The sequence below is a fragment of the Callospermophilus lateralis genome, chromosome 7 (genome assembly GCF_048772815.1).
Source record: "Callospermophilus lateralis isolate mCalLat2 chromosome 7, mCalLat2.hap1, whole genome shotgun sequence".
Taxonomy (NCBI): Eukaryota; Metazoa; Chordata; class Mammalia; order Rodentia; family Sciuridae; genus Callospermophilus; species Callospermophilus lateralis.
In genome coordinates this window covers 17,328,789-17,350,897 of record NC_135311.1, presented here as the reverse complement: position 1 = coordinate 17,350,897, position 22,109 = coordinate 17,328,789, and the positions used below count along the sequence as shown (strand labels likewise).

The 22,109-nt window shown below is 40.9% G+C and overlaps 1 protein-coding gene across 1 annotated transcript; it reads right to left on the bottom strand.

Annotated features, from left to right (window-relative positions):
- Nucleotides 1-588: 588 nt before the first annotated feature.
- Nucleotides 589-21,690, bottom strand: Hmgcs2 (3-hydroxy-3-methylglutaryl-CoA synthase 2). Its single transcript, XM_076861523.1, has 10 exons — nucleotides 21,540-21,690; nucleotides 14,331-14,785; nucleotides 11,321-11,446; nucleotides 10,593-10,757; nucleotides 8,730-8,892; nucleotides 6,590-6,760; nucleotides 5,297-5,403; nucleotides 4,611-4,736; nucleotides 3,069-3,177; nucleotides 589-1,065 (listed from the first exon to the last, which is right to left on the bottom strand). Exons 1-9 carry the CDS (start codon nucleotides 21,641-21,643, stop codon nucleotides 3,071-3,073), a joined length of 1,524 nt encoding a protein of 507 aa, XP_076717638.1. The 5' UTR covers nucleotides 21,644-21,690; the 3' UTR covers nucleotides 589-1,065; nucleotides 3,069-3,070.
- Between the last annotated feature and the right edge of the window lie 419 nt (nucleotides 21,691-22,109).

Sequence of the window (22,109 nt, the reverse complement as noted above, 5' to 3'; positions counted from 1 at the left end):
AGCAAAACAGCAAAGGCCCAGCATCTCATTTCCATGTGGACCCCTTGGACTCCTCAGCCAGTTGGCTTTGCACCAACAGAACCTGTCTCTTCCACAGCCTTGTTTTTTTTTTTTTTTAAAAAAGGCTTCAACTCCTGCTCTCCCCCCCCCCCTTCCTGTCCCTCTCTTTCCCCTACTCAGTTCAACCCTTGCCTCCCTGAACCTTTGTTATGAAGATCCTAGAAAAAGGAGAGTCCTCATCCAAGAGGGGGAAATTGTTTTAACAGAAATTTTCCTGCTAGGCATCAACCCTGTAAAAATTTTTTTCTTTTTCTTTTTTTGATCATGGTAGCTAACACTGGCCAGGTATGGCATGGAGGTCTGATCCACAGATCCAACTGGCCCCTGCCTGGATGACGATTGTAGAGCAGAGAATTGGGGGAAGCTATGTGTCACCATATTTATCTACCTTGTATTTTCCATGGTACTCGACACATGACAGAATTAAATTGGCACTGGAAAGGAAAGAGAGGGGACGAGACTATTCCAGTGGGCTGACGTACCTATTGGCTTGTTTGTGTTTTGTGTTTTAGGTTCCAGAAAACACAAGAATCACTTCCTCCTCCTTAGTTTTTTAATTGCCGTATATTAGCTCAGAACAAGATACAAAATTGAAAAATTCATGGGAAACCTTAAGAAATGAGCAAAAATATAACAGCACAGAGGTTTAATAATAATAATAATAACAAGGCTGTAACAAATGAGCTTGATCTGGATCTTGAAGGAGACAACTGATCTGCCACATTTCTGGAGGCCAGGGATTCAGGAAGAGGCCTCCTCCCCTTTCCTCCATCTCCCTCTTTCAAAAAGGGGCCCTGGTCCATAGCACCATGAGCCTGTGATAGTGACTACAGCAGGAAAAGGTAGAAGAACCTGCCAAGGATGGTCCCTCACTACAGGGCCAATGCTTATGGGGGCTATTGTGTCATTTCTGATTTATTTACCAGCTAAGGGTGGAATTTGAAATATATGATTCGTGGGCAGAAGCGCTGCTAGCATACTTTCCCCAGGAACCAGTCCATGATTCTGTAGAAACAAAAAAAAGATTCAATTGTGAGTCTCATCCTAGGCATCCTGACTCCCTGTACCTATGCCTTGGCTGAGGCACAGCTGTGCAAAGGTGCTCCCCTAGCAGCATCCTGAGTTCTAGGGTGCTCTAACTGCCAGTTTAGCTTCAATCCTAAATGCCTGAGGGACCTAGCATCCATAGCTGCAGGAGCCAAGTCTGGAGGGGGGGTGGTCCCCCCTTATAAGCTCTGCTTGTGATAGGAGAACAGCCTAGGCAGGCTGGAACAGTGCAGGAAAAAATCCACAGAGCTCCACACTGACGTAAGACCTTCATTTTAGCTAAAATCTCATTACCGTGAGTTCATTGCTCATGTGAATAATCAGCACGAGACAAGTACAAGAGCCCCGGTATTCTCTTTATAGGCACAACGCCATCTAGACACATGCGAAGTAAGGAGCCTGATTTAGAAATTCTCCTTGGAGGTACTTTGCATTAGGCAGAGGGGAGAGAAGAAAGGGGAGAGAGTATGGGGGTAGAAATGACAGTAGAATGAATCAGACATTATTACCCTATGTGCATATGTGACTACACAACCCTTTGTGAATCTACATCATGTACAATCTGAAAAAGGAGAAGTTGCACTCCATTTACGTATGAGGTATGTACGTGTATATACAATGCATTCTACTGTCATGTAAAACTAATAAGAACAAATTAAAAAAAAAAGAAATTCTCCTTTGAAAACCCCAATAGATAAGCAGAATGGAAGAGGGACAAGCAATTTCTCTCTGTCTCTGTCCGTCTCTTGGCTACTGAACTAGTTAAACACATTTAATAGCTGCCTCTTTGCCACTGATTGTTTTGTCCCAAAAAACTCTATTTCAAACTCTCTGGTTATACCGAAGTCTTCTGAGCTGATTCTCAGCCTCATCCTGCAGCCCTGGCCTGTCAGCACCCCTGTCCACTTTGCCTAGTCCCTAACATCTGAGCTACAGAACCTCAGCAGCCTAGCTGAGGAGGCTAAGCAACAGAGAATGCTCCAGTGGTTAGGGTCAAACTGAGGGGACCTTGTCCTGCACTTTTCTTGCCTCTTCTCATGAAGCTTATCTGTGCCTCTCCCTTATCCACTGACTTCTTCCTTTCCTCCTCCTGCTCCCTGCTCTGCCCTTGACATACCTTCTTATTCTTCCCACTTCATTTACCAAAGGAACAGAAAAAAATAATTTTAAAACTTGGGTATGGCGATTGTATTCATTGAGATTTGGGGTTGTAAAAGAAATTGCTTCTTGTTCTTTCATTCTGTGTATCTATTTGATAGATACACCGAAGCCGATACACTGGGCACATGGACTACAAGATTGCAATTTTGAGTACTTGAATGCCATAAATAAATAATTCTTTCACTTTTCCTCTCACCCCAGTCCTCTTCTATTAAACTCTCTTCTCTCCCTACACTCATCCCACTACTGTCCCAAGACTCACTTCTTCTCCCCAGAAAGAATCTTGTAACATCCAAGAATTGTCACATAGTTGTAACCTAGAGCTCCCTCCCACCAAGGCTTCTGGCTCTAGAGAAACCCACAGTCCCCCAGCTCCTTCGTGACTGTCCCCAACACATTAATGGATTGCCTTTCTGAAGCCATCATCTTTGTCCCTGATTTCGTCTCCTTGGAGCAATGAGTTCCTTAGGCTCAGGGTCACTGCCAACTTCCTCTTACAGATGCTAAGTTTGTTTCTATCAAGGCTCTAGATGAGGCTCTATCTAAGGCTCTTTTTTGAGTTAAACAAGTCTGAATTTTTTTTCTTCATATTCAAGATTTCAGAACAGGTCCCTCTCTTTTGCCTTTCCAAGGCAAAGAGTTCCTAGAGTTTTCATTTTCCCACCTAGTATAACCCGCCCCCCCCACCCATCATATCAGAAGCTATAAATCCTCTCTCCCCTGGTAACAGAACTTCATATGTCACCAGAGGAAGGCATCAGGGTATTATGCCACCAACCCTGCAAGCTCTCACTCATCACCTTTAGATGGGACGCCGGGCATACTTTCGGCGATGCATTTCATCCACTCGCTCTAGGTACCAAGTACCTGGGAAAAGGTTGTTTGTATCTCCAGGTGGTGAGAAATTTACTGTGGAATGAAGAAAAGGGACAAGACTCACAAAGAGGAAGAGAAAATATTAATAGGAGTGCCTACGGATTCACAATTAAGTGATCCCGACTCAGGGTCACCTTCAATACAGCAAATAGAACACTGGACCAGCCTGGCAGGGTGGTCACTCTTGTAATCCCAAGGTCTTGGGAGGCTGAAAAAGGAGGATCACAAATTCAAGGCAAGCCTCAGAGATGTAGCAAGACCCTCAGCAAGTTAGTAAGACTCTTATCTCAAAATTAAAAAATAAAAAGGCCTGGAGATGTAGCTTAGCCATAAAGCCCTTCTGGGTTCAATCCCTAGTACCAAAAAAGAAAAGAACATAGAACCAAAGAAGCGTCATCTTGGATCAGGTACTTCAGGCTACCCAGCTATTAACAATTTCATCATATGGGTTTAACATTTTGCCACAGTAAACATGCCCTTAATCCACTAAAATCTTCACATATCCATCCCTTTGCCAGTGGTATGTAGGTTGATGTGTATCTCAGAACATCCTATTCCCTAATAAATACTACCTTCCTGGTTGTAAGATCTCTGGCTCTGGTTCATTATAGTGCTTTAGTGCTTTTTCCATTAATGGGCATCTCAGAAGGCCAATTTTTATTTTTATTGTTTTTCTTCATTCTAATATGTCCCTGTTCCAGATGAGATCAACAACCACTGGGTCAAGGTCTTTGGAACATTCCCAGTTCCATATATTCTTTCTCCTTTTTAGACCACTCTGAAAATCATATGCTTTAAGTTCTGCTTGATAATATCTAGTTACCATTGTTTGAAAAATCTCCATCTAATCTCTACAATTTTTTTTTCTTTTCATCTATTGCTTTTGGGGAGCTTTTTTTTTTTTTTTGGTTTTTATGTTTGATGGAGAAAGGGGTCCATTGGGAGGAGATAATAATATTTGTTGATATTTGTTGATAATTTATTTAAGTCCATTAATTTATTGAATCTCTTTGAAAATCCTGCAGTTAGTGTGATTTTAGAAATGTGACATCTGAAAAAAGTTCAATAGTTTTTCCCCAAAGACAAAGAGATAGTAAATGACACAGCTCAAGTTTAGATTTAGATATCTAGCTTTAAAGTCTGGGATCCTGCAACATTTAAACAGGAACATTTTCATAGCTTTCCTGGGACAGCATTGACTGGTATGTGAAGTGTGCATAGCTATAATCCATGCTGAGAAGCACCATGCTGCCTCCTTTTTCTTCCCAACTCTGTCTTCTGCTTCCCCTGGGTGGGAGTTTTTACTCCTTTTAACAACATATCTTGTCCTAATCATATGTCACAAAAGTCTGGACTGTGGCCCAGGATAAGCTAGATTTCTGGTGAATCCTGGATCCCCAGCTACTGGCCTGGAACACGAGAGGACTTGCCTCTCTCCTCCTCCTCTCTTCTGCCCTCTTTCTTACCTTTGTGGAAGAATTGCTCTCTCTGGTTCATAATTTCTGTGAATTCCTCGGGAGACATGCGTTTCCGAGAGGCAAGGCGATTTGGCAGGTCTGATATGCTATTCACCAGTGTGTCTAGTGGGGAACCTGGGGAGCCAAAGCAAGATTGTTAGGCCTTCTTTACTGTCATCACGCACTAGAACAGTGCTAGGTTCTGTGGTAGCTTGCACCCTGGGGGGAAGTGTCTTAGTGTCCCTTTGACTATCAGGAAACGATAAACAACACACAGGCAGACAAACTCACTTAGTTTAGGTTAGATCTTAGACGTGCTTGGATGTGTGTCCTGGATTATACCAATCATAAAGTAATCAACAAACACTTACTGGAAATCTCAAATCCAGCAACTTGTCTCTAGCCAGTTGCAACTAAACCCCTATTAACTCTTGCCTAGACTATCACACAGGAATGCTCTAACTGGTCTCCTTATACCCACCTTTATTCTTCCTCAACCTAGTCTCTAAACAGTAGCTAGGGAAGTGCTGTAAATACATAAATTACATAAATTAATCCCTTGCTTAAATATCTTCAATGGTCTTTTATTTGGTTTTAATCAAAACATAACAGCCTCCAGCAGAGGTGAGGTAGAAGATGGCGTCTTGCACGAGATGAGTCTGGTCAGGAGTGGCTGATGAAGATCGAAGACTCACCTGGAGAAGCATCTTGGGACACTCGAAACGAAAAAAAACTTGCTGCTAAGCCAGAGCCATAGGAAAAGGCACCAATCCTGGAGCCAGCCAAGTCCTGAGCAGAGTGACTGCGGGGGAAAGAAATTAAAACCAATGACACGCCAGCATTACATCTGACACTTCAAATAAAAAAACCATCTGCCTATCAGCCCAATCTTGTCCCCGTGTACCTCATGCAACTAGAAATGCACTCTGAGCGCTGCACACAAAGAGGGCCTTTTGGTAGATCCTGGGGACAGGCCCAGATGTGGGAAACCTTGCCAAAAGGAGAACAAGCAAAATCCAAAACATATAAGGCACAAGGAGCACAACAGAATTTCAGGGGTAAAAGGAACTACTCCCCTCTCGTGATGACAAGCAGGATTCAGTGAAGGTGCATCCAGGTGGAAGCAGGCCCCTGGACTCACCCTTAAGGCTCCCAGTTGACTGGTAAGGGACTCAGATTTTTGATCACCCCCATCAGTAAAAATTTAATCAAGCTCCCCCATAAATATTTTTTTTCTATGTCATATGCAATGTTTTCCTATGAACATCATAAAATAGAAAAGAAAAACAGCTAACATTTGAGTCTGCCGAGAATTGTAGTTTTGTTTTTAGACACCCCCCCTCCAAAAAAAATGTAGTTTTTATTCTCATTCAAACTTTAAAAGCAGGTATTGTTATACATGTATTTCACAGGTATGGAAAGTGAGACACATACAGTATTAATTTTTTGGTTGTTTTTGCTGCTTTTTTGGAAACAAGGTCTCTACGTTGCCCAGGCTGACCTTGAACTCCTGGGCTCAAGCAATCCTCCTGCCTCAGTATTGCAAGTAGCTGGAACTATAAGAATAAGTCACCATGCCTGACCCAGGTTAAGTATTGTTTCCAAGGTCAATGTTTCTAGATTTGAACCCAGGTTGTGGGCTCTAAAGCTAGACCCTATTAACCCAGAATTTCTCCTAAATACAGAGTACATAAGTAAATGAAATGAAAATATGTACCCAACTTCTACTATTTTTGTGCTATGCCCAAGGAGATCTTATATAGCTATCCCCTGCAATACACTTTGGAGATCACTATTTAACACAAATAGAAAGTCTGCCTATACGGACACCTTCAAAGCAAGTTTCTTTCATCTTCTTTCCTTCTTCCTTTCCTCCCACTTCTCTCCCTTCCTTCCTTTTAAGTCTGAACCAGAAGAGGAACCGGATTTGGTTGTCTCCTCAGACCATGGGAAAGGAAAGTGTGAGGTGGGCCAGAAGAAGTACTCACTGGGACAGAAGTGAGGCCAGGCACCCGTATAGGGACGAGGTGTACATGTTCCCGTTGTGTGTGGAAAGGTAAAGGGAGGCCTTGGTTTTTTTGTTGAATGTGTCCAGAGAGGCCTTTAGAAGTGCCTTGTCCAGGTCCTTGTTGGTGTAGGTGTCTTCCAGCTTTAGATCCCTGTAGGGAGCAGAGGTAGCAGTTCAGAGGTCACAGGAGGGGAGAGGGTACAAGGGGGAAAGAAACAACGCCCGTAAAGGAGGCTTTGGGGTACGTATTTTTATTGCAATACTCAGACATACAGAAAATCTCAAAGAAAACACAGCACTGACAGTTCTACTATTCATAGAATTTATGGCTTATTTTTCCTGTGGAATCAATTTCTCCTTTCATAAAAGTCTATTAGAAAATCAGGAATAAAATCATATGACACATTCTGTTTGGCAAGCCTTTTTAACTCAGAATATGTAGTTAGCAAATAATCATAAGCTCTGTTCATTCATTTTTGTATGTTTCCTAAGTATCTTCATATACAGGGAAATAAGGGAAAGAACATCTTTATATATACTATGGCCAACCTCTATGACAGATGCATTCTCTAAATCAATCTGTGTTGTATCATTTTCCAGGGGAGGAAATTGTTATATAGATATATACATATAGACAGGTATGGATTGATATATATAGATAGATAGATAGATAGATAGATTTAATTTATTTATATATGTGTGTGTATGTGTGTGTGTGTGTATGTGTGTGTGTGTGTGTGTGTGTGTGTGTGTATCTCCTTGGCATTAAATCACCTTCTAAAACATTATCATTATTATTATTCTTGTTGCTATTATTTTGGAGCTGGAGATTGAACAAAGGGCCTTGCATATGCTAAGCACGCTGAGCTATACCTCCCGCCCTATAACATTATTTTTAAGCATTGCAGGGTTTATGACAAGGTATATCCTACTTTAACCAATCTCCCTACTCCTGTTCCTCACTAGTTAAAATATTACAGTGAATAGCTACATGCTCTTTTAACACATGGAATTAATAAGACAACAACTATGCACATCTATAAGACTTTTGCTCCATGTTCTCCATTACTCCTCAAAATATTGTATCAGTTTTCAATTCACTGTTGTTCATTTTCCCACAGCCTCATCAGTTCTAGGTATTCAGATTTTTTAAAGACTATGGTAACCTGCTTATATATTTTTTTTACTATTGAGCTTAAACATTTTAAAATATGATGATATGCTTTTCTTCTTTGAGGAAATTTCTTGTTCATATCTTTTGCTCATTCTCCACTAGAGAATTTACCTTATTATTGATGAGATCTTTATATATTAAAGATATTAAGCCATTCTCTTTTGCATAGGTGACATTTTGTTTTGATAGGACTGGTCTCATAGGCAGTGCTTGTGCTAATTCTGATGTTTTAGTGTCAGGTTTTATAGTAGTAAGCAATCGAGGAAGATGTGGGTAGTTCAAAACTTGACATAAACAGACACCAAGAAGAGAAAGATTCCCTCCTCAGTGAGAATTCTTATACCACAGATGACGTCTTTTCTAAACACCATAGAGTAGAGTGCCAATAAATAGCATTTTTCTCGCTTTTTGACATCTAGGGGATGAGCTGAATTATGTTCATTTTGTAGATGAGAAATTGAGGCACAAGCAAGACATTAAGACAAGTGAGAATGGGACCCTACACCTGGGTTACCATCCTGTTCTATGATTATTTGCTTCTGTGCATCTGTGTCTGTGTAGACTATGAGATCCCCCCTAGGAAAGGATCATGGAGTCACAGTAAGTACAATGCCTAGCACATATCACATGTTCAGAAAATATCAATTGAATAAATGGCCACACTCCGTTTCCCCATCCCCTTTTCTTATTCTCTTTGGCTTCTTTTAGTCACTAGATGCAGAGGTGCAGGTAAACCCTGCATGCTCCCCTGAGATAACCCAAGGAGGGCCCCATGCAGATTTAGCCCACCTCTCTCTCCACGTCAGAGCTTGACAGCCTCTCTGTTGCATTGTAGGATTGCCATTTGCTCCCCCACAATAATGCCTGTAGTCTAGACTCAGGGAGTGGGGAGTCCTCCCCTTGGCTCACCCCTTGCCAGCCTCCTGGCTCCCCATAAAGGGCTTACCTAAAGGCCTCCAGCCCCTGATATAAAGCCTGGGTGTCACCACTGGATGATCGGAAGTCATTGAACATCAGGCGAGCCAGAGATTTCTGGACCATCTTGCAAAAGGGTGTGTGAAAGATCATATACTGTAAATCATCCAGGGTGAAAGGCCGGTCGATGCCAGCTGGAAAAGTAAGTGTGACAGCAAGAAGGTGACATGATGATGCACCACTTAGATCTACTCTCTGAGCTCTAACTGTCCAAAGGACTCTAAGCCTCCCAGGGAACTAGCTCCTACCTCCAGCACATGCACATAAAGTTTGTTCTATTATTATTATTATGATTATTATTATGTTACCAGGGATTGAAACCAGGGGTGCTTTACCACTCAGCCACATCCCCAGCCCTTTTTATTTTTTATTTTTGAAACAGGGTCTCTCTAAATTGCTTAGGGCCTCACTAAATTGCTTAGGCTGGCCTCAGACTTGCAATCTTCTTGCCTCAGCCCCCGAGTCACTGGGATTATAGGTGTGCACCACTGCACTCAGCTATTTGCTCATCTTACATGTATTATTATGTGAAAGAAGGGAAAGAAAGGCCTTTGTGTCTACTATTGCTAACCTCTATGGCAGATGCTGTCACTAAATCAACTTTGTGATGTATCATTTTCCAGAGAAACAATCTCTAAGTTATTAAGTGATATGTCCAGGGCCACTCCACTGGAAAAAGGTTGGTTTTGAATTCTAGCTCAGGTATCTCAGCTTGTATACTACAGTCTGTCCCTCTTATTCTAAATAGGAGGATAATGCAACTTCTGCCCTTAAGGAAGTTTGAAGTTCAGTGCTATGATTCAAAGCAGCATCCATTCAAACTTCTTATAAGAACAAGGAGCAAAATTAAAATGCCATAAGAATCTAAAAGAGATGAGAGCAATTAGTCAACAGCGATTTTATAGTGGATGGGCAAAGGTAAAGGCGAGTCAACTCCTTACCCATGGGTATCACCTCTGGTAGCAGTACCCATCCAGGTCAGTGGAAAGGAGCAAAAAAGAGGTTGCGCTCTGATGCTTAAGTTCATGTCTTCTCTCACCTTAAACCTGTTTTTACCAATGCCCATTTAGCTATAACTAAGCTGGTAATAATACTTTTTCAAAAAGTGGATTTCTCTGCATTTAAAAAAAATACTCATTTTCTGATTATCAAAGCAAGTACATATTTTTAACAGGAAAATTCAGAAACTATTCAGGTGAATATAAAAAAAAAATCAACCTGTAATGTCATCCTCCAGAGAAAAATCACTGGTGAACTTAATATTTTTAAAATGTAAGTAAGACTTTTCAACATCAATCATACTACAAATTAGAAACCAAACCAGGCACAGTGGCGCATGTCTATAATCCCAGCAGCTCAGGAGGCTGGGGCAGGAGGATTATAAATTTAAAGCCAGCCTCAGCAACTTAGTAAGGCCCTGAGCAACTTAAAAGAGGTAAGAGCAATTAGTCAACAGCAATTTTTAGCCATTAATCAACATCCAATTTTAGCAATTTGGATGGGCTAAATCCCAATCCCAGAAGGATGTGGCCACTCTTTCTTACGAGTATCTTCCCAGATAGGGGATGCACTGGTTTCATATTTGTGGCTTTAGCCCTGGATTGCTTATTTTATTAATTTTTTAACCTTAACTTATAGGCAATTTTGTACTTGAATTTGAATGACCTTCAAATGGATTTTAGCACAGACCCAGGAAGAGTCTAGAAGGGGATTTAAAATATTTTTCTTGACATCATTTTCAGGGAAGGAGAAAAGAAACCTAATCTTAAGCTTTTTACACACTCTTAGCCCATGGAAACAGAACCCCCCGCTTTCTGCTCTCTGAATCCCTTACCTTTCTTCCACTGTTTTTGGATTTTCTGGCGGTATGATGTGTAACATCGATCCAAGGCCCTCAAGTAGCACTGGATGGACAGTTTCCCGTCCACCATCGGGTACTCTGAGGCCAAATTCGGCTTGTAGAAGTCATATGCATTCTCCATATGGGTTCCCCTAAGCCCTGTAAAGGCACACAGAGGGCTTCAGAGACCACACAGTGCAGGTCACCTTCCACAGAAAGGATGGGAGAACCGTGTGGAAGGAGCTGCCTGTGTTTTATTCGTCTCCCCTGCCAAGACCACGCCTATTCCAATCTCTTACATATTCCAAAGGAGCTGAAAGACAGTTGTCTTTACATAAATGAGGTTTACAGTTCCCTCACTCCATCTATGTGGGCTTAAGAAAACCTGGAATAGAAGTCAGAATTCTCAAAGGAAGACTTACTTCGTATCCAGTTCTCTTCTTTCCTTGCCAATACCCAGTTTAGTTCCCTAGGTTTTCTTCATCAGCATCTGCACCACTCATTGTATGCATCATTATCCTAATGCACGATGATGCAGAAGAAGAAACTTCTCTGATTCCCCTCTTCTCTTCCTCCCCACCTTCTGCTCCCAAGAACAGAATTTTGGAGGCAAGCGACACCATCCTCAAACCCATACCACATCCCTGAGTAGCAATTTGGGATTAGGATCTATGGGTTTGGCTATGCCATGCACAGCCTCTTGGTTACAGGTTCCTACAAACCTTGCTCCAGGGCTAGAGGGGCCTTGGGCCCAATCAGCATTGCCACAGCTCCAGCCCCACCTGTGGGGCGCGCATTACCATTGGGATAGACGGCGATGTCTCCACAGACCACCAATGCATAGCGACCTGCAAAGACAGGCAAGAAGTCATTTTATCACTGACAAATCTAGAATGGACTGAGTGCCTACCATGTGCCAGGCACAAATTTAGGAACTGGAAACAGAGAAAACAAAACAAAACAAAAAATTTCCAGTCCCATGAAGTTTATGCTGTGGCAAAACTCATGATGGATTTGAAATGCAAAGTCAAAACTCAGTAGCCTTGCATTCTAGCTGCTGAATGCTCATTTATTCAGAATTCTGCTCCTGAATTTAATAAAAAATTATTTGCTGGCACTTGTGGAGACAACTTAGGTTCGTATCAATCACCTTATAGCCCTCCACAATCCTGAAATATCTCCCAAATCATAGAAGGAAGGCCAAGAAATAGGGAGGGAAACTAACATTTAAAATGCCAGCTAGACAAAAGTTACCTTTAAACAGTTCTTCAACATGCCTAATGAGGCGGTTAATATCTACATTCATAGTGAAGATGTTGCCCTCCAAAAACATTAAATAATTTGTCTCAGGTCACATATATAGAATTCAAGAGTCAAACCAAATTATGACTAGATCCTAAAACCATGTACCCTGAAGAGTTTATGTTGAATAACCACAATTCCTGCAATTGATTCACAGTACCTAACTCTGTGACAGAATATTATTCATTCCACTCTTATCCAATAGTAGTACTGTCATCAAAAGTCAAATCTAGGGCTGGGAATATAGCTCAGTTGACAAGAGTGCTTGCCTTGCATGCACAAAACTGTGGGTTCAATCCCCAGCACCACACACACACACAAAAATTCAAAACTATAGGACAGACATGTTAGTGATTTTAGTGTTCTATCTAACCCATGAGTAAGCCCCCAACATTCACCCCAATCCTGTGTTGGAAACAAGATTTTCATATAATTTAAACCTCACGATAATCCTATGTAGCAGATATAATAAACTCCTCTTTATAGGTGAAGAAACTGAGACCCTAAGAACTTAAGTCACTTGTCCAAAACCACATAGCTAAATGGTAAGATAAAGATTCAGAGTGAGGATACCTACCCAAGTTCATGAAGTCCAAGGACCATCTCTTAAGAATCAAAACAATCCCAACAAAAAGTTTTGCTTTTTCCCCCAGAGTGGTGTGTGTACATGTGTGTGTATATGTGTTTACACACACATATGTATTGATGTATATATATTTTTTCCACATACATTGTGCAAAATTGAGAAACTACAGGAAAAAACTTAGAAACAATTCAGAAAAACACTAGAATCTGACTACCTAAAAAGCAATACCTTCTATCAGGAACAAAGTAAAAAGAAAATAACTTGTTAAACATTTACAAGATTTACAAACAACAATACCTAATTTCCTTCATTTATAAAGGTCTTATAACAATGGCCTGTAGATACTGTAAAAAATATTCAAGGTATCTTATAATAAGAGAAAAGCAAATAGAAATCACTATGATTTTAATTATTAAATTGACAAAGATGAAAAGGCTTGAAAACATGTATTGTAGAAATGCAGTTTAACCCAATATTTTGTAGATCAATTTGGTACATTTTAAACAAACCTTTACATAGATATATCCCACAATTCAACTTTTGCAATTCTATTTTTATACCATACTTCTGCATGTAAAGCTATTGTAAAGTGTTAAAAAACTTTAATTATAAAACTTTAATTATAAAAATCTAAATATCCATCAGTATAAAATGAATTAAATAAAGTTTGCCATATCCATCAATAGAATATACTATGTAGCTTTTTTAAAAATGATGCAGCCAGGCACAGTGGTGCACGCCTGTAATCCCAGCAGCTTGTGAGGCTGAGGCAGGAGGATGGCGAGTTCAAAGCCAGCCTCAGCAACAGTGAGGCACTAAGCAACTCAGTGAGACCCTGTCTCTAAACAAAATACAAAATAGGGCTGGGGATGTGGCTCAGTGGTCGAGTGCCCCTGAGTTTAGTCCCCAGTAACCGCCCCCCCTTCAAAAATGAAAGAAACTTCTAAACTCCCATCAACATCAAAATTTTATGATTATTCTTATAATAATTAACGTTTACAATGGTTCTCAAGGTTTTTAGTCCTAGTTTTAAGCTCAGCAAACAGAGTACCTTGATGGTCAAGTTACTGTGTTTTATATACATTTGGATTGTTTTATTCAAAGTTTCTTACCAGCCCTGCAAGGCAGATAGGCAAATAAGAACCCTGAGGTTCCAAGAGGTTAAGGGATTTGTCAGCAATTACTGAGAGAGCTAGGGTTTCCAACTTTCATCTTGTACTCTTTCCCTTTGTCATTTTTGTCCCATCACAACTGGTGGTATTCCTCCAGTTTAGCTTTGAGGGAAGGTATAAATAAGACACAAGGTATTGTTAATACATTAAGCAAAATCAATATCCTAGGAGTCAAGCAAGAGAGAAAGAGCAAAATATTATGCAAACAGTTTTTCCTGTGATTCTCTGCCATAGAAATTTTTCTTTACTATATAAATTTGTACGAACCTTTCACCATCACCAATCTCTCAGAGACTTAGGAAATATTTAAGAGAAATAGGTACAGTAAAGGGAGAAATATATTGGATTGGATTTGTGTCTTGCCTCTGCACTCCCTGCAGGTTAGCTATCAGGTCTTTCATTTTTATTATCTAAGATGTAACACCCACATCCTCCTCTGCTGTAAGGAGTAAATGAACAGCTATGTGAACTTGCTACCTGACTAACTGTATAAAGCTATCCACGTCTAAGTGGTTATTTACACTGTGGCTGTTGGATGACAGCAGCGGCTATGGGAATGAGTTGTCTTTCCCTCCTGGGATGAAGCCCCCTGAGGAATTAAGAACAAATCTAATAAGATTCAGCCTCCAACCCAAGCTCCTTTCTTACATAATGCCCCTGGAAGGCACTTACCGTCCCAGTAGCTGGACTCCATCCAGTTGGCAGCATTGAAGAGGGAGGCAGTGCCACCATAGCATGCATTGGTGGTATCTATGCCCTCAATGTCAGTGTTGCCAGAATCCTGGAAGAGTTCCATGAGCACTGTCTTGACAGCCTTGGACTTGTCGATGATGGTCTCCGTGCCCACTTCCAGCCGGCCCACAGCATCCCACGGGAGCTGTGTGCGCTCCATCAGCCGCTGTACCACTGTCAGGCAGAGGGAGTTGATGTCCTCCTGGACTGAGCAAAAGCCCATATGAGTTTGGCCCAAGCCCACTGTGTACTTCCCTGCCTCCACATTGTTGTACTTCTCCAAGTCAGTCTGGTCCACGTATTGGGCTGGGAAGTAGACCTCCATGGCAAGGATGCCCACATCTTTTGGCCAAGTGTCTGTTTTGGCCAGGGGGACGGCAGAGAGACTGGCAAACCTGTGGTGAAGACAGCAATCATAATTCCTCTAATAGTCTGTAGCCAATTTCCTCAAGAAACAGTATTATAGCAACCATTAAATTCATGTTTTAGTATGTTTTGAAGCTATGTTATCAAATGAGTAAAAGTTTAGTATTTTTCTGTTGAATTAATACTTCTACTAGGGAGGTGACATCATCAAGATGGTTGACTAGAAGTACATGGGTGCTCCCCTCTACAAGGAAAAACTATAGCTATTTTATGGGCATATTTTAGATAGAATGCTAGTGTGAAATGGGAATGTGGCAAAGACATTGCAGAGCATGGAGATACATGATAACCTTATGAAGAAGGGAACTAAACAATAGCACCTATCTTTCTATCCACCCTGAACAAAGAGGGCTTTCACTTAGTGGGGAAAGGGTAAGCAGGAGGCAACCAGAAATCCTAACTCATCTTATGATATTTGCTATTGGAAAAGTCTGTAGCCCTTGCAGACTCTTAGCCAAGTGAATGGCATTGCTGGTTTATTACACTCCTACATTGCCCCAAAGAAAGAGCCCCATTCACACAGTGCCTTCCCTCACCCATGCTCCTGCTGCATAGTGTTACCTTGAGATCCTGTCCAATTCAGGTTCTATGAAACTGCTGGGCAACTGCCCCCATCAGCTTGGCCAGCCCAATCCAGTTAAACAGCTGTGTGGCCCTGTTAACCCACTTTCAGCCCTAGGAAGCAGATGGGTAAGCAGTCATCCCCCTAAGTGGCTCATCTCACAAAGGCCCTGGGAAGCAGCCAGGTGGCCCTACCTATCTTCCTGAAGCCCTCAAGAAATAGTTGAGAAGTTCAGTTGAGCTCACTAAAACCCTGAGAAGCAGATAAGCAGACTGGAGATCACATAATGATATCCATAGCCTTTAGCCCCTTACAGGTGCCCTGTACCACTCAGGTCTTGTGCAGCCCTCGGATATTGGCAAGCTCCCCACCTCACTTCTGAACATGCAGTGTCACACATGACTCAGCCCTGCAGAGTGAACTTGTCCCCACATCATCTGTGGAAACTAACAGAAGCCCCCCACACCACCACACACACACACAGAGCACCAAACCTAGAGCTGCTCCTTGCCTAAGAAAGCAGCATTCCATCTAATGATATGATCCTGTAAGTGCTATAGCCCAATGATATCACCGACATTAATTACAGCTGATGAAGCTACAATAGTCACTACATTAAAGTGCCCACCTGGAACCAACCCAGTTCAGCATATCTAACCAATACCATGTGACACACAATGAGGAGAAAGTCTTTTACCATGAAAGTCACAGTTTCTTGATCCACCAGATGCACAAATACCAATGTAGGGACACTGGAAGCATGAAAACCAAGGTAATGTGAAATGTGTAAAGGAACAAAATAACTCTGGAAACAAACCCCAAAGAAAAGGAAAATAATGAATTGCCTGAAAAAGAATAAAAAACAATGATTTTTAAGGAAACTTTATGAGATACAAAAGAATATAGACAATTCAATGAAATTAGAGAGATAATTCATGACATAAATGAGAAATCCAACAAAGAGGTAAGATCATTAAAAAAAAAAACCAAAGGAGAATATTGGAGCTAAAAATATAAAAATATAATTGAGAACCTCAACAGCATAATAGTGAGAAGAAATAATGTAATAATTTCTGAACCTGAAAATACAGGTCTTTTAAAATAACACAGAGAAGAAGAAGGAGGGGGAGGAAGAGGAGGAGGATGAGAGGAAGAAGAAGGATGAGGAGGAGGAGAAGGAGGAGGAAGAGAAACAAAAATTAATGAAGAAAGCTTTTGAGACTTATTTGATGTATATGCCGGCAAACTTTTGCATTCTGGGTGTTCCACGATAAGAGACAAGAAATGACCCAGGAAATCTATTCTATAAAATGAAACTGACAAAATCTTGGAAAACATGTGAATGTTCAGATTCAGAAAACTCAAAGCTCCCCTAGTGGATTGGACGAAAACACACACACACACACACACACACACACACACACACACACAGCAAGAGAAATGTGTCAAGTTACATATAAGGCAATCTCCATTAGACCCAAAACATATTTCTCAGCAGAAACATGAGCTAGAGAAATTTGATAAATTGCCAACCAAGAATACTATAACCAGCAAAGGTATCCTTCAAAAGGAAAACAAAAAATAAAGTCTTTCCAAACAACAACAAAACTTGAGTGTATTTATCACCACCAGATTAGCCCCATAAAGAATGCTGAAGAGAGTCCTACACTAGAAGTGAAGTGATAACCACTACTATGAAAATATCCAGAAGTACAAAACTTCATAGTAGAGCAGATACACAAAAGAGAATAAAACCCTATCAATATGGAAAAACATCAAACAATAGACAAAATGACCAGAAAAAATTAACAAAATGCTTTTGCTTATCAATGGTAACCTTGAATGGAAATATTTAATTTCTAAATTAAAAGATAGACGGGCTGAATAGATTTAACAAAAACAAAATTCAATGATATGCTGTATATAAGAAACTCTCTTCACCAGGAAATACACAAATCAACTGACTGTGAAAGCATAGAAAAAAATGTACAATGTAAATGGAAACCAAAACTAATCAGGAAACCAAAATTACCAGATAGAACTGACTATAAGTCAAAATTTGTAGAAAGTGCTATAGAGGCTCACTATATAATAAGGGAATCAATTCAATAAGAGGAGATAATTTTGAATATTTATGAACCCAATTCAGGAGCACTCAGTTGTATAAAGCAAACACTATTAGATCAAAAAGGAGAAATTGACTATAACACAACAATAATGGGCAACTTCACCTCCCCACATTCATCCATGGACAAATGAGCCAGACAAAAAAAGGGAACAAAGAAACAACAGAGTTAAAACTAGACTATGGGCCAAAAAAATTTAAGAGACATTTATAGGATATTTTGGCTGCAGAATACACATTCTTCACATCAGTATCTGGCACATTCTCCAGGATAGACCTTTATTATAAGCAAACAAAATCAGTCTTAATGAATTCAAAAAACTTGAAATCATAGCACGTATCTTCTCTAACCACATGGAATAATACTAGAAATCAACAGCAGGAGGCTCCTTAGAAATTGTAAAACTACATGGAATAATACTAGAAATCAACAGTAGGAGGCTCCTTAGAAATTGTACAACTACATGGAAATTAAACGACATTCTCTTGAATGAGCAGTAGGTCAATGGAGAAATCAAAAGGGAAATTTTAAAATTTCTTGAAACAAATGAAAATGAAAATATACAGCAAGAGTGGTACTAAGGATAACGTTTATAGCAATAAATGCCTACATCAAACCAACAGAAATATTCCAAATGAACAACCTAATGACACAACTGAAGAAATTGGGGAGGCAAAACCAAACCAAACCCCAAATTAGATATCAGAGCAGAAATAAGTGAAATAAAGACTTTAAAAAGTACAAAAGATGAATAAAACATAGAGTTGGTTTTTTGAAAAGAAAAATAAGATTCACAAACCTTTAGCTAGACTAACCAAGAAAAAATAGAGAAGACCCAAATAAATAAAATCAGAGATGGAAAAGAAGATATCACACCGAACACCACAGGAATACAAAGGATCGTTAGGGATTATTGTGAACATCTACAGGTCAATAAACTGGAAAACCTAGAACAAATTGACAAATTTCTGGACACACACAACCTACTAAAATTGAACCATGTGGATAAAGAAAACCTGAAGAAACCAGTTTCAAGTAATAAGGATGAATAAGTAGTAAAAAGTCTCCCAACAAATAAAAAAGCCATACTTGGCTTTACCATTAAATTTTATCAAAACTCCAAAAGAGAACAACGTCACTCAGTTTTTAAAATGTCACTCTTATTACCTCCCCCTTTCCTCCTTTTTTTCTTTTTCCCACCCAAGAACATAATCACCATTTTCCTGCTCTTTAAGGACATTTTCTGCTTATTCCATCCTGTCTGCTTTTGGGGACACTCAACCCAGGACTGACAGACAATAGTGAACCAGACATCCTGTGTGCCCAGGAAGAGACAGACATTGTCACAGATCAAGGAAGAGACAGACATTGTCACAGATCAACACCTAGTGGAGCAAGTAACCTGCAGAGGGCAGAGATAAAAATGGGGGTCAGTAAAAGAGGGAAGAGAATCTATTTCCTTTCTGGACCCAATACATTTCTCTTCAACCCGACTCTCCAATTCTCTTGGTAAAAAATCTGAAGTTTCTCCTCCCAGCTGCAAGTGTAGAGCTCACCAAGTCCACTTCCTACAGGCTCCTGTGGGAAAGCACTTGAGAACTGGACACTTCAGTGACACTCTTTACTGTACTGATGGTGAAATCAGGGCACACCTTGGTGAAATCATGTGCTCAGGGGAACATCATAGTTTTTCATGTGTTAGAAATATTCCATCCCTTCACTTCCTTGGGTTCCTGACTTATAACCTTATCCCTATGCCATAAGAGCTGTAGCTTATATTAAATGGTTCTATTCCTCATTTCTGTGCCTCTGGAAGCACCAGATTCAGGAAGGTCACTTTCAGGGACTGCTGGGAGGCAAAGCTGGATCCTGTGATCACAAGATAGCAGGCAAAGTGATAACATGCTCATCAATATCTGTCAGGAGAGGTTTGCAGTTCATTTATCTGCCTTATTTATTTGGTGCCCCCCAAATAAATGGAGTTTGTACTTTCAAATATTTATGGAGGAGCTTCCCAGTACCTAGGAGCTAATGGTTAGCCAGCCCTTGAAGCTGCCAACCTGGCTGGCTTTCCCCAGCTTCCTTCTCACTCTGCCTCTCCTAGGCTGACTTCCTTCCTCTTTTCCCAACTAGAAATCTGTGGCTCAAGGAGAGTTTCCAAGAACCAGTCATTTGGTATCATTGTAATTGTCTTAGTAAGACAATTTCTGGACATGGATTTCAGAGGCTTGAAAACAAGGATTATTTCAAGGTTTCCGGAAGCATCAGGGCATTGGAGTGAAGAGTGTGTCCTTCTAATCTTGCATTTTCTCTGCGAAATAATCACTCTAATTTAAAATTTGTTCTGGTTTCACTTCCTTCAAGAACGTGCACCAAACCTTTCTTCCTTTACTCCATCTTGCCTCTTTCAAAATGAACTATTACAGGCCAGGCACTCTGCTGGCCTTGGGGGTGAAGGGGTTATATAAAAAAAGAGGGCAAGGCTCATGATGATGTCCTTTATCAGGGCAAGAAATGAGATGAGCAGGTGCATAACCCAACTACCAGGTGGAATGTGGTGAGGACCACAAAAAAAGATATGGGCAAAATCCTGCAGTTCAAAGGAAGCAGAGATTTGCATGGGTGGGAAGATAAGGAAAGGCTTCATGAGAGAGGCTGCATTTGAGATCAGCCCTGGTGGATGGGGAAGTTTCTGCTGATGAAGAATTGGAAGGAGATGAAAGGGTCGTTGTTACAGCAGGGGCGTTAGAACAGACTAGGGAACCTGGAGGGGAGGGTGGGTCGGGGAGGAGGGAACAATAGTGAGAAACATAAGACAGTTGGGGCCAGGACCTTGCTTAACTTCTTTAGAAGCAGAGAAGCAGATACTAAGGCAGGAATAGTTCTTGGGTTGGACTTAAAACTGAACAGGTTAGATTAGAGGAGCTAGACATTTGGAGAAAATGTGACCCATAATGAGCATTCTTGGTATAAGTTCAGACCACAGATAATGGAGTTAGATGCAAATGAGGATTCTAAGAGTTTAATTCAAAGATATCAGAACACTGAGGACTGAGGTTTGTCTTTTGGTTACTGGCCAACTGTTGCTTATCGAAATAGGCAAACCCATGCTAATTGCTTCTCTACAAATACAGAGACAAGTTAAATTCTGAGCTGGGGTATGTAGTGGTGTGGCAAAGGTGGGTGGGATAGGAGGGATGTAAATGATGATGAAGTCATGAGGAAAATAAGGGGGCTAAATCCATATCCATGTGTGCAGGTTCCCAGTGTCAGGTAAGAGAAGACACTAGCACAGAATCTTTTTTCTACGTGTTCAGTATGTATGGAGTGCTGAGTAAAAATGCAAGAAAAGATAGGGCTAGTCCTGAGATGTAGTTGATGATTTGGGGACTAGATAATAACACACAGCTGGCTGGGAGCCCAAGGCACTGACTACAGCTGTCACTGGGAGATTGCAGACACTTAGAAGAAACTGAGTAGATATTTACAAAGAAAAGAAATATGTGTATTCTTCTTGCCCAAGCACATGCATGCACACACATAAACAAGTTACATGCTTTATCTTTACATTTCATTTCCCCCTTGTATAAAATTAGAGCACCAAGAAGCACAGCTTCTTATCCTCAGTCCACTTTGCATTTTGCTGAAGCAACTTAAATTCAGTGGTATTACTAATATGGTAGTTGCATAATCCTGAGGGGCTTGTCAGGAGCAGGACAGGGGTAGTAGTCAAAGAGTGGAGGAGAGGAGAGAGAGACGTGGATCCTGATACTGATAATTTTGCTGTTTGTTGCAGCTGGCAGGGTAAACGATGCTATTGTCCCCAAACAGCATGTGTCAGGGGTTTGGGGTCCTCCAATTCTAGAGTAGAAATGGACCTGTCTGTTTAAGGATGAGGTAACTGAAACGCTGATAAGTTGCTTCTCTAAGGCTGTGCACAAATCTTGCCAATTTTTGACTGGGATTCTAGTAATCTTTTGACAGATTACTTCTCAAACAGTTATCTGTTCAGACCCTGGGGAGAAGGCAACTCACCTTTGGTGGGCTGCTGGGAGCAGGCGAGCAGGTGTGAGGGAAGCCTCCTGCATCACTCTTCCCACCTGCAAGACCCGCCTCGCTGGAGTCAACAGCCGCTGCATTTCCAGAGAAGCAAGCAGACAAGCTAACAGTTCACAGTCCTTGGGAGAGATGCCCAGCAAAGATTGGTTGGGCTTTATAGAGCCCTGGAACTTCTGCCTCAGAAAGCCCCGCCTCAGCTTGGCTCAGCCTGCTTCTAAAACTGGGCCAAAGGTCTCCCTCAGAACATGGGTGAGTCAAAGAAAAACATCATCTGTCCAACATGTACACAGTTGCTCTATTCCTGGGTGTGTGTGGGAATGGTTCTTCCTTTCTCAGTCTCTCCTGGGAGCTTTGTTTTTGTCCTGCTACCTAATAGGGAGGTTTTGATGTTTCTTCTAACACATCTGTGGAAACCCCAACTGGCCTTTCTTGGACCCTGACTCCTCATTTGAGTGATGATATATATAATTTTTTTTTGTCCATAATCCTCTCAGTGGTGTTAGTTATTACTGGTTTCATGTATTATGCATTATAAGAAAAATTTTA

What these genes read in the sequence shown, in the direction of transcription:
- Hmgcs2 (XM_076861523.1), bottom strand. Translation starts at nt 21,643, where the DNA reads ATGCAGCGGCTGTTGACTCCAGCGAGGCGGGTCTTGCAGGTGGGAAGA. An exon ending in GGAGTCCAGCTACTGGGACG is followed by an intron (nt 11,447 to 14,330) that starts GTAAGTGCCTTC and finishes CTGTCTTTGCAG; the next exon opens with GTCGCTATGCATTGGTGGTC. An exon ending in CAGGGGCTGGAGGCCTTTAG is followed by an intron (nt 6,761 to 8,729) that starts GTAAGCCCTTTA and finishes TGCTCCCTACAG; the next exon opens with GGATCTAAAGCTGGAAGACA.